Below are 19299 nucleotides of genomic sequence, written 5' to 3' on the forward strand. Positions count from 1 at the left end.
TTCTGTCTTTAAATCAGTGTAATTAGACTATTTGCACCTAATGTGACTTACTTATATAGTTGAATTGATTGAAATCTACTATCTTGTGCATCTCTTCCTATTTCTTCCATTTATTATTTGTCTTTTTCATATTTTTTCCTGTATTTTGGGGGGACTAGTTGAAGAGTAGTTTATAAATGATTACCTTTAGTGTCTACTATTGCTTAGTATTTGTTTCCTTTTTTAGTTGATAACCTAAGGTTTACCAAATATACCTTTATGTAATGAGTCTACTTGCAAATAATATATACTTCATATGTAGCGTAAGGACCTCACGACAGTATAATCCCGATTTTTCCTTCCCATACTGTTTGCTAACGTTATTAATTCTTACATTTGAAAAGGCTCTATATATTACTACTATTATACACCAGAAGTTTGCAAGCATTTTCTGTGAATGACCAGGTAATAATAAATATTTTTAGTTTTATGTGCTACACTCTCTTAGCAACCATTCACCTCTGCCATAGTAGTGTAAAGGTAGCCATAAACAAGATGTAAACAAGAGTGTAGAAGACTTATCTTGTGGAGGTCAAGAGCTGGTTCATGAGCAATATGTTGCTGACCACAGCTTTATATAGTAGGTCCATCTTATAAAAAAATTATTTTTTTTAAAGAGTATTAATTTTACATTCATTTATTGTATTTCCAATGTTTCCCATTTTTTTAGAGTAAATCCAGTTGGATTTCTGTTATCACATTCATTCAGCCTCAGAAATTTACTTTAACATATCTTGTAGTACTGATCTGCTTGCAATGAAGTTTTTACATTTTGTTTGTATCTTTTATTTTGAATGATGTTTCATCTGCTATGGAATACTCATTGAGCAGATTTTCGGGGTTTGTTTTGTTTTCTTTTGGAACTTTAAAAATGTTATTCCATTATCTTCTGTCTTTCATGATTTCTGATAAGAAATATGCTGTAATTTTTAAAAATCTTTTTTGTATCTCGATTTTCCTGTATCTGTCTTTTTCCTCTAACTTTCTATGCAGTTTTTTTTTCTTGGTTTTTTATTTTTAGCAGTTTAAATATGATATGTTTAGTTGTTTTTTGGTATTTATCCTTTTCTGTGTTCTCCAAGCTTCTTGAATTAATTTCTTTGTATCTCTCATTAACTTTGCAAAATTTTTAGCTATTATTTCTCTACATGTACCTTTTACTTCTGATTTTCCAATTACATGTATGTTAGAACTTTGATATTTATCCCAGAGCTATTGGATGTGTTGTTTTCTTCTTTTCTTATTATGTTTATTTTACAGTAATTTCTTGTACTTGCTAATTACCTGACTCTTTGCTCAGCTCTGCTGAGTTTGTTCATGAGTCTGTTGAAGGCATTCTTCATGTCTTTTAATGTTTTTTCCATTTCTAGCATTTCTATTTATTTTAGTTTTCATCTTTCTGCTAGTATTTCCTGCATGTTAACTATATTTCTCATTAGATCTTTTAACATTTAATCTTAGTAATTTTAAAATTCCTTGTTCAATGATTCAGTGTCTGTTTCAGATCTGAGTGTGGGTCTGTTGATTGCTTTGGCAGTGCATTATTTTTCTTGCCTTTTTCATGCTTTGTAATTTTTTCAAATTGTGTCATCCTGTGTAGTATTTATGCCTGGAAATGGGCTTGCCTTCTTTTTATTAAGTCTTAGTTTGAAAGAATATTTGAGATGTTAGAAAGAAGCACTAAGTAAGTTCCCCATATATATGGGAACCTATCACAAGCTCTGTGGAGGCAAACATATGCAAATGTACTTATTTACTGTCTTCTTGTTATTATATGTTTTTTATAATCACTTTTGTGGGGAGGTTTTACTCTGCATAATGCATTCCCTCCTGTGTGCTTTTTAGGACAGACTTTTAGGTTATGAACTGAATTTATTCTCATTTTACAAGTGAAAATTTAAGTACAAATAACTTACCTAAAGATAAACATGTATCAGTGACAGAATTGGGACTGGATTCTCCAAGCCTGTCTGATTTCATACCTCGTGCCTTAACCATTACCTTATTTAGAAGCATTACTTAACAGAAAATTATTGAGTATTAGTTATATTGAAAGTCCTGTGATAAGCACTGTGGAGGAATGACATCGTTATGAAATGATCTATATTTAATATGCTAATACTCTAAGAATGAACTTTAAAGTGTATCCCTTTTCACTAAGCAATTAGAATGGTAGAAATACACAATAGTAGATTTTATGTATAAATGATACTTGGTTGACATATTTTAGAAAGACCTTTCTGGTTACTGTGAAGGATTTATTAACATTTTAAATGCACCGAGCCTCCTCAGGAGTAAGAGCATCCTTAGCCTGGTTCCCAGGCCGTTACTAATTCAGAACTCATGAGTGACACAGTCCAAAAGATGTTATACAAAGATAAATTGGATTGTGGATCACAATATGGGGATATATTTCAACATGTATAAATGATAATTGATACAATAAAGCAACGGAAACACAATGATAGGATAAGGAAGAATAATGAATATTCTCCCCAATCTATTATTTCTTCAGCAAGGATAGGAAGGAAAATCACTGGACAAGAACAAGTTCGTTGGTAAGGTGCTTGATGAATTAGAATACTCTAGCAAGGCTGTCCAATAGAACTTTCTGTGATAATGAAAATATTCTATATCTGCACTTAGCAGTACAGTAGAAAATACTAGCCACTTGAAATTCGCTTTAAAGCTAAAGGACTTTCCAAGCATTGTCCACCTGGGATTTAATGCACTGATTTTGAGGGGTTATGCTTAGGGCAAACTGACTTCGTTGTTCAGCTCTGCCTTCACATTTTCATTTCATTTTAGATAGGTAATTCTTTGCTCTTTTTCGTTCTTTGGCTTTTGGAAATTTTTTGTTCCCATATTTTATAATTTGTTTTCACTAAGAATTTTGGTCTGAGTAACCTAATCTCCTGTTAGAAACAGTAATCTTGTTTTGTTTTTCATTTTATGGACCCTTGCTCTGCTCTTAATTTTCCTGAGCTCTATGGCATAATCTTTTGTATGTTTCTCCTTTATAATTTTTTTCTCACGTTCTTTTTCTCTTTTTTTTTTCAGGATTTTTTCATAGGTCCCATGTTGAGAAAATTTTTATTGTCACTCTTCATTGGTGTTCTTCCAATAAACTGGGAAAGTAGGCAGCTTGAATGTTTAATCAGTTGTCTGCAAACACTTAACTCATCAGTGATCTTTTTTCCTATATATGACTGGTCTCTTGGCTAGCCAAAAGCTTCCCTGAAGCCCTATGTATTATAGCTTCTTTTTTCTACTTCTTTGTGTTCTTGTTACTATTTTTATTTTCAGAGTGTATAGGGGACAGACTTTTTTTTCTGTTACCTTACTTAGAAATTGTTTTATTTCTCTAGATGGGACTGCTCTATGCATGGCATGGTGACGACAAAGTTTGCCTTACAGTGTAGTTCTCTGCCAGTTTCTAACCTTGCGTTTTCTATATTTCCACATGCTTGTCTTTTGGTAAAACTGTGTTTTTCTCCCTGTCTTAAAGAGTCTGTTCTTTGATTTAGAAATTAGGACCATACTTTCAGTGGCCTTCTGCTTCTTTGTGTATGTAATGAGGCTTTGAATTAGTTGATTTCAAAGATTCCCTCTCCAGTTAGTAATTTTTTTTTGCAGGCTTATGTTTCTAAAACTTTATTTTTGTAGTTTGTCAGTTCAAAAGTAAGTAGGTAGTACAGGGATAAACTAATTTTAAAAACTTTCTTGAATCTTCTGTTGTATTGATTCTCACAAAAATCTGCACATGACTGTTTATAAGAGTTTTCTTTATAATTGACAAAAATTATAAGAAACCAAGATGTCTTCAGTAGATAAATGGACAAATAAACTGTGGTACATCAATATAATGGAACATTATTCAGCATAAAAAGAATGAGCCGTCAAGCCATAAAAAGACATGAATGAAACTTAAATGCGTATTTCTGAGTGTAAGAAGCCATTCTGAAAATGTTACTTTATTATTCCGCCTACATAATATTCTGAAAAAGCCAAAATAGAGACAGTAGAAAGATCAGTTACTTTCTAGGGGACTGAGGAGGAGTGGGTGGAGGAGGGATTAGTAAGTGGAGTACAAAGGATTTTGAGGACAGTAAAACTAATCTGTATGATACTGTAATGGTGGGGTCATGTTACATGACATGGTACATTTGCCAAAAGCCATAGAACTGTACAGTACAAATAGTGAACCCTAATGTAAACTGTGGTCTTTAGTTAATGATGTATCTACATTGGGTCATCAATTCTAATTTACCATGCTAATGCAAGATGTTAATATTAACAAACTGTGTGTCATGGGAGGATGGTGAAAAGGAGAGGAATAAATAGGAACTGTACTTTCTGTACAATTTTTCTGTAAATCTAAAACTTACTCTAGGAAGTAAAATATATTCATTAATTAAAAGATACTGATGCCCAATAAAAAGTTTTGAAGTATTGAATATTCAAAGTAATCAAATAACCATAAGTGGTATGTAAGTAAAGTAACAAAACAACATTGAGAATGTATTTATTTTTGTTGTTAACAGTTTAGTCCGTATTCTTCCTTTTTTAAAAAAACAATACCTGTAGTCATTTCTGTTCCTGCACTTACTGTTCCCTTCTTTTTGGTCATTGCTTTAGGTGTACTAGCCCTATCTTGGTACCCACCCAATTCAAATGATGAGAATGGACAACCTACTGATGACTTAGTACCAACTATTTTGGATAAAGCTCATAAATATAATCTAAAGGTATTTTATTTAACTTATTTTTATTAAGATGTAATTGACATATAATATTAGATTGATTTAAGGTGTTCAACATAATGATTTGATATATGTATATATTGTGAAATGATTATCACAGTTAGTCTAGCTAACTTCCATCACCACACATGGTTACAGTTTTTTTTTTCTTGTAATGACAATTTTTAAGTTCTATTCTTTTAGCAACTTTTAAATATACAATGCAGTATTATTAACTATAATTACCAAGTTGTACTTCACATCCTAGAGGCTTTGGTGTCAAATCCAAAAAAAAAATCATTGCCAATATCAATTTCAGGGAGCCTACTGCCTTTGTTTTCTTCTAAGAGTTTTATGGGTTCAGGTAGTATGCTTAAAGCTTTAATCCATTTTTAGTTAATTTCTTATTATGGTGAAAGATGGTGGTTCAGTTTCATTCTTTAGCATGTGGCTGCTCAGTTTTTCCAACATTTATTGAAGAGACTATCCTTTCCTCATTGTATATTCTTAGCTACTTTGTTGTAAATTAATTGTAGGTACTTGGTTTATTTCTGGGCCCTCTATTCTGTTACATTGATCTGTATGTCTTTTTATGACAGTGCCAAAGTATTTGACTACTATAGCTTTGTAATATAGTTTGAAGTCAGGGAATGTGATGCCTCCAGCTGTGTTCTTCTCAAAATTGCTTTGGCTATTTAGGCTCTTTTGTGGTTTCATACAAATTTTAGGATTGTTTCTTTTATTTCTGTGAAAAAATGCCTTTGCAATTGCATTGAATCTATAGATTGCTTTGGGTAGTATGGACATTTTAATAATATTAATTTTTCCAGTCTTGAATATGGGATATCTTAACATTTACTTCTGTTTCCTAAATGCCTTTCATTAACATCTTTATTTCAGTGTACAGATCTTTCACCTCCTTGGTTAAGTTTATTTCTAGGTATTTTAATCTTTTTGATGAAGTTGTCAATGGGATTGTTTCCTTAATTTGCCCATGTGAGTTCATTATTAGTGAATAGAAATGCAAGTGATTCTTGTATGTTGATTTTGTATCTTGCAAGTTTACTGAATTTGCTTATTCTAACAGTTTTTTGATGAAGTCTTTAGGGTTTTCTGTGTGTCACATAATGTCATCATCAAACATAGACAGTTTTACTCTTTCTTTCTGACTTGGATGCCTTTCATTTGTTGTTGCATTACTGTTCTGGCTAGAAGTTCCATATCATACTGAATAAAAGTGGTGAGAGTAGATTAGATATCCTTGAGTTGTTGCTGATCATGAAGGAAAACATTCAGCTGTTCTCCTTTAGGTATGACTTTAGCTGGGGGCTTGTGATATATGGCCATTATTTTCTTGAAGTACTTTTTCTCTACACTCAACTTCGTTGAGAGTTTGTATCATGAGAGGGTGTTGAATTTTGTTGAATGCATTTTTTGCATTTTTTAGATGACATTGTGACTTAAATCCTTTATTTTGTGAATGTTGTGTATCATATTGATTGGTTTTCAGGTATTAAACCATCCTTGCACCCCTGGAATAAATCCCACTTGATTATGGTGTATGATCCTGTTGTTGTATTGTTGAATTCAGCTTATTAACATTTTGTTGAGGATTTTTGCATCTCTGTTCTTCAGTGTATTGGCCTGTAATTATCTTTTATTGTGATACCCTGTCTGGTTTTGGTATCAGGATAGTGCTTGTCCCATAAAATGAGTTTGGAAGTGTTCCCACCTCTTCTAATTTTTGGAAGAATTTGAGACGATTGATATTCTTCTTTGACTGTTTGGTAGAATTTACCAGTGAAGTTGTCTGATCCAGGATTTTGTTTGTTGGAGGTTTTTTATTGCTGGTTATCTCCTTTCTATTAATTGGTCTGTTCAGATTTTCTTCATGATTTAGTTTGTATTTTTCTAGGAATATATCCATTTGCAATGTCAGTGGAGTATTAAAGTCCCCTATTATAATTGTATTGCTATTTCACCCTTTAGGTCTGTTAATATTTGCTTTTATATTAGGTGCTTCTATGTTGGGTGCATAAATATTTTAAAATGTTATATATCCTCTTATTATATTGATCTCTTTATCATTATGTAATAACCTTCTTTGTCCTTTATCTCTTATTATAATGTTTGTTTTATGTTCTGCTTTGTTTTATGTAAGTATTGCCATCCCAGCTTTCTTTTGGTTTCTATGAACATGAAACATCTTTTTCCATCCCTTTGTTTTCAGACTGTGTGTCTTTGTATATATAAGGAAGACTCTTGTAGGTAAGATATAGATGGCTTTTTTTTTTTAAATCCATTTAGCCACTGTCTGGTTTTTCTTTTTTTATTTTTCCAGAATTTTTATACTTTTTATTGATTTACACTTAATTATTGATGGGTATGGAGTTACTGCCATTTTATTTATTATTTTATAGCTGTTTTATAATTTTTTTTTCCTTTCTACTTCTCTTGCTCTCTTACTTTGTGATTTGATGATTTTCTATAGTGATAGTGTAAGATTCCTTTCTCTTTATCTTTTGCATACCGACTCTAGGTTTTTGGTCTATAGTTACCATAATTCTTATGTAAAACAATTTATATTTGTAATAATCTAAGTTGATAACAGTCAAAAGCTCTACATTTTTACTTTCCCCTATTGATATTTTTGAAGTCACCATTGACATCATCTTAATCTTGCATGTTCATTAACAAATTATTATAGTTATAGTTATTTTTACTATTTGTTTTTTAACCTTCATACTAGCACTTCATATAAGTAATTAATCTATCATCTTTACAACATTATGTTTTTCTAAATTTTACTATATGTTTATTTTTACCAGTGAGATTTATACTTCTAATTTTTTTCCTGTTACTAATAGCACACTTTTGTTTCAGCTTAAAAAGTCCCTTTAACATTCTTGTAGGGTTGGCCTGTTGGTCATTACTCTTATGTTTTACTTTTCTGGAAAGCTGTATCTCTTTCAGTTCTGAAGGATAACTTTGCCATGTAGAGTAATTGGCTGTTTAATTATTTCTGTTACTTTAAATTTATCATGCCACTCTCTTCTACAACTTGTCTGCTGGAAAATATGCTGACAGTCTTATGGGGGTTCCCTTATATGAAAGAAGGTGTCTTTCTCTTGCTTCTTTAAAGTTTCCCTTCTTGTCTTTAATTTTTGACAAGTTATTTATAATATATATTGGTGTGGGTCTTTTAGGATTCATCTTATTTAGAACTTTCTGAGCTTTCTGGATCTGGATGTCTGTTTCCTTCCCCAGATGAGGAAAGTATTCAGCCATTATTTCTTCACATAAATTTTCTGCCCTCTCTTCTCTCTCTTCTCATTCTGGGGCCCTTCAATGTGAATAATGGTCCTCTTTATGTTTTCCCATAAAGTCCTTAAACTATCTTCACTCATTTAAATTTTTTTTTCTTTTTGCTGTTCTAGTTGGATGAGTTCAGCTGCCCTGTCTTCGAGTTCATTGATCTTTTCTTCTGCTTCTTCTAATCTGCTTTTGCACTCCTCTATTATATTTGTCAGTACAGCTGTTGTATTCTTCAAAGCTATCATTTCTGTGGGATACTTTTCTATACTTTCTATTTGTTGAAATTCTCGGCTGACCTTGCTGAGCATCTTTATTAGTTATTTTGAACTTTTTGTCATGTAAATCGTTTCTCTTTTTCATTAAGTATTTTCCTGAAGTTTTTGTTAAATTCTTTTGTTTAGAACATATTCCTTTGTTTCTTTAGTTTCCCTGACACACTTTGTTGGTTTCTATGCATTAGATAAAACAACCAGTATCCTCTTCTCCCAGTTTTGAAAGTGTTGCCTTGTGTAGGACGTGAACCTTAATGTTCGACTGTGTCCTAGTTCTTGGTTGTCTCTCAAACCCTTGTGATTGTCCAAGCAGCCCACTTGGTTCTTAGTGGCTCCCAGCAATTGAGAGTTTGCCAAGACATGTCAGTGTCGTAAAGGGGAGGATCTCAATGCCTAAATTCAGGCTGATTGGAAGCCAGACTTCTGGGAGCGGCTTTTAAGTTGTACATATATACTTCTTTCCATGGAAGCCTGTGAGACAGACGTTTCTATTTGCTCCTATTGTGCTGAGCCCTGCATGATAGTTAAGAACTCTTTTTTTCCTTTGTGCCCTCCTGTTAAATCTGTGAACACAAGACTTGCTAACAACCAGAGCCAGGCTACCAAGGGATATTTCTTCTGGGCAGCAACCACAAAAGTACACCAAATGTGGGCAGAAGCTCTTTTCACAGAGATGCCAGCTACCTGGGGCTGGGCAGAGGGTATTTGCAAAGGTGGTGCCCACTGGTTTCCCTGATCTCTGCACAGGATTGTAGTTGGACCCTAGATGTGTGTTTAATTCGACGTCTTTCCCTTAGGCCAAAGCTAGGAAAATAGGACAATAGTTCTCTTTCCCAGAAAGATTGAGCACTTGTCTGTTGCCTCTGTGCTTTGTCCTGTGAGTTGTTGCTGGTTATGAATTCTTTCTCCATTTGTTTCAGTTCTGTGGGACCCACAAATGTCAACCACCCTGGCCACTAGAGCCAGTTAATCAGAGTGTCCCCTTAGTAGCAGCCGTAAAACTGGGCCACCAGATGTGTGCACAAGCTTCTTTCCGGGAAATACTGGTGACATGGGGTGAGGCAGAGGGAGAATACCGGGGTGGCTCTTGCCAGCCTCCTTGGTTTTTGGAGAGTATTCAGTAAGCCTGTAGGTATGCCTTAAATTAGATGTCTGCCCCTTAGGCTGAAGCTTTAAGATAAACATACAGGTATCTTTTACAGAAAGATTAGGCATTTTATTTGGCTGCCATTGTACTAGGCCCTGGGAGGTAGACACAGTAAGTCCTCATGAGCCCTTTAAGTAATGTTTCTCCATTCACTATAGCCTAGTGGGTCTCATGGACATAAGCCCCGTTAACTTTCAAAGCTAAATGTTTTCGGTGCTAGTGTCTCAGGTGCAGGTCTTAGAAGTTGGGGTGCCAGATGTGGAGTTAAAATTCTGTGCACCTCAGGAAGGAGCTCTGAGTTGTGGGTTCCCTCCTGATTGTGAAACTCTATGCCAGGAGTGGACTTTGTGGTTAGATTGTGTCTCAGCTTCTCCTTCCTGTTTCAGCATGGGTGTTTTTTTGTTCAGCCAGTATGTAGGAATTGCTTAGCTAAGATTTGAATTTCTTTCAGAGAAAATTGTTCTTTATACAGTTGTAGATTTGTTGTGTCCCTGGGAGAAGGTAAGTTAAAGATCTTCCTACATTGTTGCCATCTTGAACTAAATCTCTAAAGGTATTTTATTTTATTACCAAGCTACTCATGAATGATTCTTTGGGACATGAGAATAATAATAACAATTTTTGGAGTAGTCATTTTAATTAAAATCTTGATGTGAAAATAATGACTTAGAATCATTTTTAATACATTTTTTCATTAAAAAATTTCTGAGTCCCTAGATTACAGTCCCTCTGAGTCATCTAGATTACAACCTAAAATTCCTTACTATTTTTCTATGTATGTTTTATATTCATATACTTATTGTTTATTTTAGCAGAAAAGAAAGAGGATTGCAGTGTTCTTTTATGAAGATAATACAGTAATTAGTGAGATTTACATGTCTAAGTATCTTGAATGTCAAAGATGTACTAAAAGCAAGTTTTGTTAACCATGTGAATTTATTTTTAAAGTAGTTAGAAAACAAACTGCTGCTCAAAAATCTGTCAAAATGTGATTTTCATTTAAACCTCATACAACACACACACCCCCATGTACATAAAAAATGCAGATGAATGTCTCAAGACAGCATTAGGCAAGGCCAAGTACATTCTACCCAGATAGTAAGGTATGTTAACAAATGAGAAAAATATCTCAGTCTAAAATTGTATTTCTTTCAGAAATTAATGAATCATGGAAACAAATAGAAGTAGTGATTAAAAGAATTTTGAATAGGACTACAAAGGAAAATTTTATAACGAATAGCAAAAGAATAAGAATTGTTTTTAAAACCCTGGGATGTTTTTCAAAAATCAGTTATGTAGTAGTTGGCAACATTAATCTTAAAAATTCATAAAAATATAACCATACAGTCTGCATTCTCTGATAATATTCAGTACCACTGAACATTTAAAAATAAGACCAAAAGAAACATTTAAGAAGTACAAAGTTATCTACAATTTTAATTATAACATTATAACTAAAAATAACACTTCTTTTAAAACTAAAGATCAAAAGTGAAAATTTAGGATGATTTACAAATAAATAGCACTGAAATTATCAATACTAGTAGGACATAGATAATGAAATAAACTAAAAGTAGAAGGAGGGATTAATAAGAATGAAGTGAGCGATTAAATAAAATGCAAAACCTCCAAAATCAGTAGCTGGGATAAATTATTTTTCCACTTTGGGTAAGAAAACAATAGACAAACCACTGGTGAGATTAAAAAAGAAAAGAGAAAACAGTATATCTAAAAATTGAAAGGAAATATATCTATAGGGACAGAAGAGACTAAGATTTTTTAGCACCATATTTGTAATATATAAAAAATGGGCTGTATTCTTGGAAAATACAAAAAAAGATTTTTTTGTGTGCAGAGAGAAGTTTAAAAAATTTAAACTGACTTGTGTCCTAGAAAAAATTCTACAAGTTTATTAACTATGTCTTCCTCCGAGCAGCACATCTTACCTGTCAGTTCTATTCAGCCTTCAATAACCAGTTGATTCTTGTGACAGCTAAATACAGTGGAGAATTTGCTCATTATCTATTGCTACCCCAAAACTTGGCAGTTTAAAACAACAAACATTTGATAGCTCACACAATTTCTAAAGGTCGGCAATCTGGAAGTGGCTTAGCCTGGTGGGTCTGTTTCAGGACCTCTCAGAAGGTTACTGTCAAGCTGTTGGCTGGTGCTATAGTCATCTGAAGCCTAGAGGATCCACTGCCAAGCCTTATGTGGTGGTTGACAGTCCTTAGTTTCTTTGAGCTATTGGAATGGGACTTAGTTCTTTTGTGTGTGTTGTGTATATTGCAACCCAGATACTGACTTTTTAAAAAAAAAAATATATATATATATAAAATCAGTTCACAATGTTGTGTCAATTTCTGGTATACAGCATAATGCTTCAGTCATACATAAGCATTATGTATGTTTGTTTTCGTATTATTTTTCACCGTAAGTTACTACAAGATATTGAGTATAGTTCCCTGTGCTATATAGTATGAACTTGTTTACCTATTATATGTATATCAGTATCTGTAAATCTCAGACTCCCAGTTTATCCCTTCGCACCCCCTTCCACCCTGCTGCCTTGTAAACATAAGTTTGTTTTTTATGTCTGTGAGTCTATTTCTGTTTTGTAAATAAGTTTGTCTTTTCTTTTTCCACATATAAGTGATATCATATGGTATTTTTTTCTCTTTCTGGCTTACTTCACTTAGAATTACAGTCTCCAGGTCTATCCATGTTGCTGCAAATGGCATTTTTATGACTGAGTAGTATTCCATTGTATAAATATACCACCGCTTCTTTATCCAGTCATCTGTTGATGGACATTTAGGTTGTTTCCACGTCTTGGCTATTGTAAATAGTGCTGCTATGAACATTGGGGTGCATGTATCTTTTTGAATTAAGGTTCCCTCTGGATATATGCCCAGGAGTGGGATTGCTAGATCACATGGTAAGTCTGTTTTTAGTCTTTTGAGGAATCTCCATACTGCTTTCCATAACAGCTGCACCAGACTACATTCCCACCAGCAGTGTAGGAGGGTTCTCTTTTCTCCACACCCTCTCCAGCATTTATTGTTCATGGACTTCTGAATGATGGCCATTCTGACTAGTGTGAGGGGATACCTCATTGTAGCTTTGCTCTGCATTTCTCTGATAATTAGCGATGTTGAACATTTTTTCATGTGCCTGTTGATCATTTGCATGTCTTCATTGGAGAATTTCTTGTTAAAGTCTTCTGCCCATTTTTGGATTGGGTTGTTTTTGTGTTAAGTCATATGAGCTGTTTATGTATTCTGGAGATCAAGCCTTTGTCATCTTTTGCAAATATTTTCTCCCATTCTGTAGGTTGTCATTTTGTTTTGCTTATGGTTTCCTTTCCTGTGCAAAAGCTTGTAAGTTTAATTAGGTCCCATTTGTTTATTTTTGCTTTTATTTCTATTGCCTGGGTAGACGGCCCTAGGAGAACATTGCTGAGATGTATGTCAGATAATGTTTTGCCTATGCTTTCTTCTAAGAAGTTTATAGTGTCTTGTCTTATGTTTAAGTCTTTAAGCCATTTTGAGTTTATCTTTGTTTATGGTGTGAGGGAGTGTTCTAACTTCACTGATTTACATGCAGCTGTCCAGTTTTTCCCAACACCATTTTCTGAACAGACTGTCTTTATTCCGTTGTACGTTCTTACCTCCTTTGTCAAAGATTAATTGACAGAAAGTTTCTGGGTTTATTCCTGGGCTCTCTGTTCTGTTCCTTTGATCTATATGTCTGTTCTTATAGCAATACCATGCTATGTTGATTACGGTAGCTGTGTAGTATTGTCTGAGGTCTGGGAGGGTTAGTCCTCTAGCTTCATTCTTTTTCTTCAGTATTGCTTTGGAAATTCTGGGTCTTTTGTGATTTCATATAAATTTTAGGATTATTTGTTCTAGCTATGTCTGTTTTAACTGAAGTACAGTTGATTTATGTTTCAGTGTGTACAGGACTTAGTTCTCGGTTAGCCTCTCCACAGAACTACCTGAGTCTCCTTAATACACGGCAGCTGGCTTCCCCATAATGAATGATTAGAGTTCAGTATAGAAGCTACAATCTTTTTTTGACCTAATATAGGAAGTGACTATCACTTATGCCCAATTTTATTGGTTTATTGATAAACCACCCCTGGTATAATGTGGGCGGCAACTGCACAGGTTATGAATATTAGGAGATGGGGGGCATTGGTGGCCATCTTGGAGACTGGCTACCAGGGAAGATTGGCAAGTTTACTTACTCATTATATTACTTATAATGATAGCACAATTCTGATTCAAAAACTGAACAAGGATAATACAAGAAAGAGATTTATAGACTGATCTCATTAGTGAAAATATATGCAAAATTCCTGAAGAAAACTTACATTAGAAGTGTTTATTAGCAAGAATTTAAGAGTGGGTTCAAGAGTATAAAATCTGAATCCAAATCTGCTACATTCAGTCCTGGATCAACCACTTACTAGGTACATATTTAACTCTTATGCCTCAGTTTCTTCATTTCTCAATGGAAAAAGTAACAAAATATACTTTACAAAATGGTTATACAGATTGTATGAGGTAATACATGTAAAACACTTAGTGTCGGCACATAGTAAACACTGTTAAGAGTTAAGTAAATAAAACTTCATTGATTATTTAAAAGAGAGAAAACATGATCTCTTGATACTAAACTTTTGAGGAAATAAAACTAATTACTAATAAAACTTAACAGAAGTTAACTTGATAAAGGGTATCTTTTAGTAAACTGTATCAAATACCATGCTTAATTGAAAAATAGTAGTATGCTTATTAAACCAAGATCCGTCAAGAATGCCCTCTATAGTCAGTATTGTTGAATACTATTATAGAGATTCTGAACAAAGTGGTTTAATTTAAAAAATACAAAAGTAAAACATATTCTAAGTAAAATTGTCATTTTTTGCAAGTGGAAAATATCTACAAAACCCATGAAAATCATCTAAAAACTGTTAATGAGTCCAGTAAGGTGACTAGAACCAAAAAAATTCACAAGCCAATAGGATTCCTGTATTAAAGGGGAAAATATGGGCAAAACTACATTGAATATAACATAGCAATGATATACAGTTATCTCTGGCCTTTTGAAGGATATGAATGACTTGCATAAATGGAGAAACGTGAATTTTTTGGGAAGATTCAGAATCGCAAAAGTGGCCATTCTAATTGTATTTTTTTAAATATAATTTGTAAATTTACTATAATCTCAGTTAAAAGTTTCAATGAGATATTAAATGAAGAATTTGACAGGCTAATCCTAAAGTTTATAAATGTGTTAGGAAAAACATAAGACTTCTTTAGAATGGTTACTAATGAGGGAAAACTTGTGTTCCCAGATACCAAAATGTATTTTAAAATGGCAGAAATTAAGAGTGTGGCATTAGCATCAGTATACACAGATCAGTGAAATGTAATACAGAGTCTAGAAACAAGGCACTTAATATAGGAATCTGATAGTAATTCAAGAATCATTTAGAGTCAAGTGTAAAAGAATTGTTTATTAATGATCTTACCTTCATGATACTGGTTTAGTTTTTTGCATTATCCCCCCTGCTGTTCTGAGTCCTTGGGCAATAATTTTCTTGTCTAATAATTCTGCTTCTTCTCAGATTATTCAATTTTCTTCAAGTTTATTCTTTTTCAATGCAGTGTGTTTGAAAATTGTATTGAAAACATGAATTAGAGTATCTTTTAACTAGAGACTATTTACCCTGAGTTCTCAGGTGGCTATCACTCTTAAAAATTGCTGAAGATTTTCATTTGCTCTGAGTCTTCTTGCAGTTTATATAGCCTAATGGAACACAGGCTGATTTGTCCAGTATACCTAATTGAATAAGCTCTTTAAGAGATAATATGGATCACAGTTGAAATATTTATTTCCACATAAAAATGTGAAAAATTCGTTTGTCTTAATATTCCTTTTGCAGCTTAAAGATTCAGTAGTTACTGGGGGAATAGAAATGGGACTCTAGGGAAAGAGAATAGCTAAATAGGCAAGATTTTTTTTTTTTTAAATTCTGGTCGATGAAGCCTTCTCTTTCTACTTTACAATCCTGAAGCTAAGGTAGCATCTCTTAAATTAGCTGACTGGCAAGAGCTGTCATCTGCCATGTCCCTCAGTTCCATTCAGTGAGCTCTTATTGGTACTTGAAATCTGCAGGTAGACAGACCTGCCGGTTCTGGCGTCAGGTCTGAGATTGGATAAATATGATTTATTTTCCACAAAACAGGTCCAAAAGCCACTCTTCTGTCCCCAGGCCCTACTCTAATCCTGGGAGATGGGAAGTAAGAGGCCTTCACAACTCAAGAGAGCTGGCAATTTTAGTACTTTGAGGAGGTTTCTAAAAGGTAAAGTGAAATGTTCTGATGCATGAAGACAGTTTGGTTTTTCTCCTGTATAGGCTTCTGTGTAGGAGAATGTGTCAGAAAGGTCTAATTGCCAACATGCTTGAACTCTGTTCTTCAAATTGCATATGTCATGATCAGAAAAATTACCCTGTCTGATTCCAAATATTTTCCAAAATTTTTAGAACAATTTTTTGACCTTGTATCTTGGAATGAACTCTATACAGTGCTAAAAAAAAAAAAAAAAAAAAAAAAAGAAGAAAAGAAAAAAAAAAATAGACCAGGAACCATGAGTCTGGAGTTTTGTCTCAGTTGAGTAATTCTGGAATCTTAACATTAGTTGCTTCATCTTTTTGGCTTACCTGCCTCATTTGTAGAATGACAGAATGAAGCCATAAGATGGTTTTATTTATTGGATTTTTGTGTGATTTCTGTTGTGTTGATTTTGGGCATCAACATTTTTTATAATTAGATGAAGTGTAGTAAATTGTTTTTGTAAATAATGGAAAACTTTCCTTTGCTTCCTAATACAAGTAAAACTTAATGTTTAATTAATGATAACAATTTACTATAATTATTGATACTTCTAAGGCACTGTGATACAAATAGATGAATAATAATGTTGTGAGTTCTATGCTGATAATCTGGGGTCTACAATACACATAACTGACCAGACCTGAAACTTTAAATATAAAATAAGTAGGCCCAATAATAACACCTTTTTGCTTGCTAATCTTCAAAGCAAGGAAATAATCTGCTCTTTTCCCCAATTTGATCAGTATAGATTTGCTTAGTCTGTTTCCCAAAAAAAAGCCCTTCAATTTTTTTATTTTCTTTTAAATAAGTACTCTAATGATTTTAATATATTAATTCTACTTCAATCTTGATTAATGTGTTTTTCATTCTTGAGTTTGTTTTTACTCTTGTATTTTTTGAGCTGAAAATGTTTGTCTTTATTTTCTTTGTTGTTCAGGAATAGAGTTTTTAAGGAATTAATTTGTTGCAGCTAAGCTTTTGTCATAGCTCATTAGTTTAGATTACATAATGTTTTAACTAATATTAGTCACTAAATGTGTTTTAATTGCAGTTTTGATTTATTAACTTCAACTAAAAGTCATTTAGGTGAGTGCTTTTTAAGTCTTAAACAAATAAGTATAACAAAATTGACTCTTTGGTTACTTGTTTTACATTATCTTTAGCAACTGTAGACTATTTTTTAGAAGAGTAATTGAGTACAACTAAAATGTAAATCATGATTTTTCAAAGAGATTTAGATATCTGCTCTTTTATATACTTGTCTGCATATTCACTGGAGCAAGCACTGTAGCACTTTTACCTGTCATTGAGTAGGTTAGTTTTGTAGAGAATATAAAAATCAGAGCTGGATATTTACCACTTTATCTTCCCCATTTTACACGATTAAGAACACCACAGTGAAATAATCTCGTGTATGAAACATGATAGAGATGTTTTGGTAGATTGTATTATTTTTAGCCAGTATTCCTGTTTTCCTTTCTCTCTATGGAACAAGCAAGTTCACCTCCTGCCTCACTGATGCTGGGCTTGGCCTGATGGCTTGCTTTGGCTAATGAGATGTAAGAAAACTTCATTACATGTCTGAGCAGAAGCATTATATGTGCTTCCATGGTTGTGTTCCTCTTCTCTGAGAACAGCATGCCCCAGGTGCTCCTTCTGCCTAGGACCCAGAATGACAGACCTAAGGAGCAGAACTGAACTTGATCCACAGTCTGGAGCAGAGTCATCATAGCCAATCCATAGACCTATGTGAAATAAACAAATGTTCCCCTTTGAAAGCCACTCAGTTTTGCATTATTATAAAATATCATCCCATCAAACCCGACAGAATAAAACCATCCATCTAGATAAAAAAGTCAGGCAGATACAGTGATTCTTTCTCTTTGCTCAGGATTGTAGGGGAAAGAACTAACTCAGCCACTGGTGGTATTCTTGCATTTTAATAAATTTTGTATCATATTGTAAAAGAGCATATTTTTTTCTACTTTATATATAGATCACATTTACCATACTACTGATTTATCAGCATCCATTTTTTTATTTGGCCTATTGCTCTAGAGTTACCATTGTATCTGCTTCTTTGGCTTCTGCAGATTTTTGACCATGTGAAACCTGCATGTGGTAAAGATCCAAATGATTTTTCAGCTCCATTGAAAAACATCTTATTGTCTATGACCTCTCTTTTTCCCTTTTTGCCTTGTTCTTAAATTAACGATACAAATTTATGGTTAAAACTTGGTGAAACTTACCTAAATGAGGAATATAAATGGCAGACCTAGAGATTGACTGTTATCTATTGCATGGAAATCATTCATTCACTCATGCATGTATTCCTTCATTCAGGGCCTTCTATGTGGTAGGTACTATTGGAGATGCTGATAGTACTAAGAAGGATAAGATACTATCTTTGTACTTGAAACCTTGCGATCTACTGGAGGTCAGAGACAAACACAAGTAATTTCAGGAAGAGTATGATGGCACCACGTAGGAGTAGGAAGATCTGCCTCATTCTAATTGTAGGGGAGGATGGAGGGTATGCAGGAGAGAGAGGGAGTGGAGAAGTTTGAAAAGAAAAGCATGAGCAGATTTTCACTTAATTTTTTATTTTATTGAGGTATCATTGACATATAAAATTGTGTAAGTTTAAGGTATATAGCATTGATTTGATACATTTATATTGCAATATCATTGCCATTGATAGCAAATACTTTTTATCATGTCACCCAATTACCGTTTCTTCTAGTGATGGGAACAGTTAAGATCTAGTCTCTTAGCAAGTTGAATGTAATACAGTTTTGTTGTATATCATCACTGTATTGTGTGTTGGACCTCAATTGTTTATCTGCTAGTTGCAAGTATATATCCTTAACATCTTTTTCATCCTCCCACCCCCAGCTTCTAGTAACCATCAGTCCTGTCTGTTTTCAACTTAATTTTACTGGGATTTCACTATAAAAGATCTGCAATATTTGTCTTTCATTGTCTAATCTATCTCACTTGGCATAGTGACCTTAAAGGTGCGATGTGTTTTCAATAAAAGGCAGCATATCCTTTTTCCTCATGACTGAATAGCTTTTCATGGTATATATGTGCCACATCTTCTTTATCCATTTACCAATTGATGACTCTTAACATTGTTTCTACATGTTGTCTATTGTAAATAATGCTGCAGAGAACAGAGTTCAGGTGATTTTCTTCAAAGAAATTCCCAAGACAAGAAAAAGGGTTCCCTTTTCTCCATATCCTCACCCAGCACTTGTTTCTTACCTTTTTGATGATAGCACTTCACATTTGTTACTGTGGCTGTCTCAGTTTGGTTTTGATTGGCATTTCCTTGGTGATTAGTGATATTGAACACATTATCATGTATCAAT

At 33.5% G+C, this 19299-nt stretch overlaps 1 protein-coding gene across 1 annotated transcript in view; it reads left to right on the forward strand.

Annotated features, from left to right (window-relative positions):
- The window catches only part of MANEA (mannosidase endo-alpha), a 60665-nt gene that overhangs the window by 22655 nt on the left and 18711 nt on the right, over positions 1-19299 (forward strand). Inside the window, exon 3 of the mRNA XM_006200275.4 lies at positions 4678-4787. Within this exon, the coding sequence (XP_006200337.1) occupies positions 4678-4787 (110 nt within the window). The remainder of the gene's footprint in view (positions 1-4677; positions 4788-19299) is intronic.

This window comes from Vicugna pacos, chromosome 8 (genome assembly GCF_048564905.1).
Source record: "Vicugna pacos chromosome 8, VicPac4, whole genome shotgun sequence".
NCBI classification, from domain to species: Eukaryota; Metazoa; Chordata; class Mammalia; order Artiodactyla; family Camelidae; genus Vicugna; species Vicugna pacos.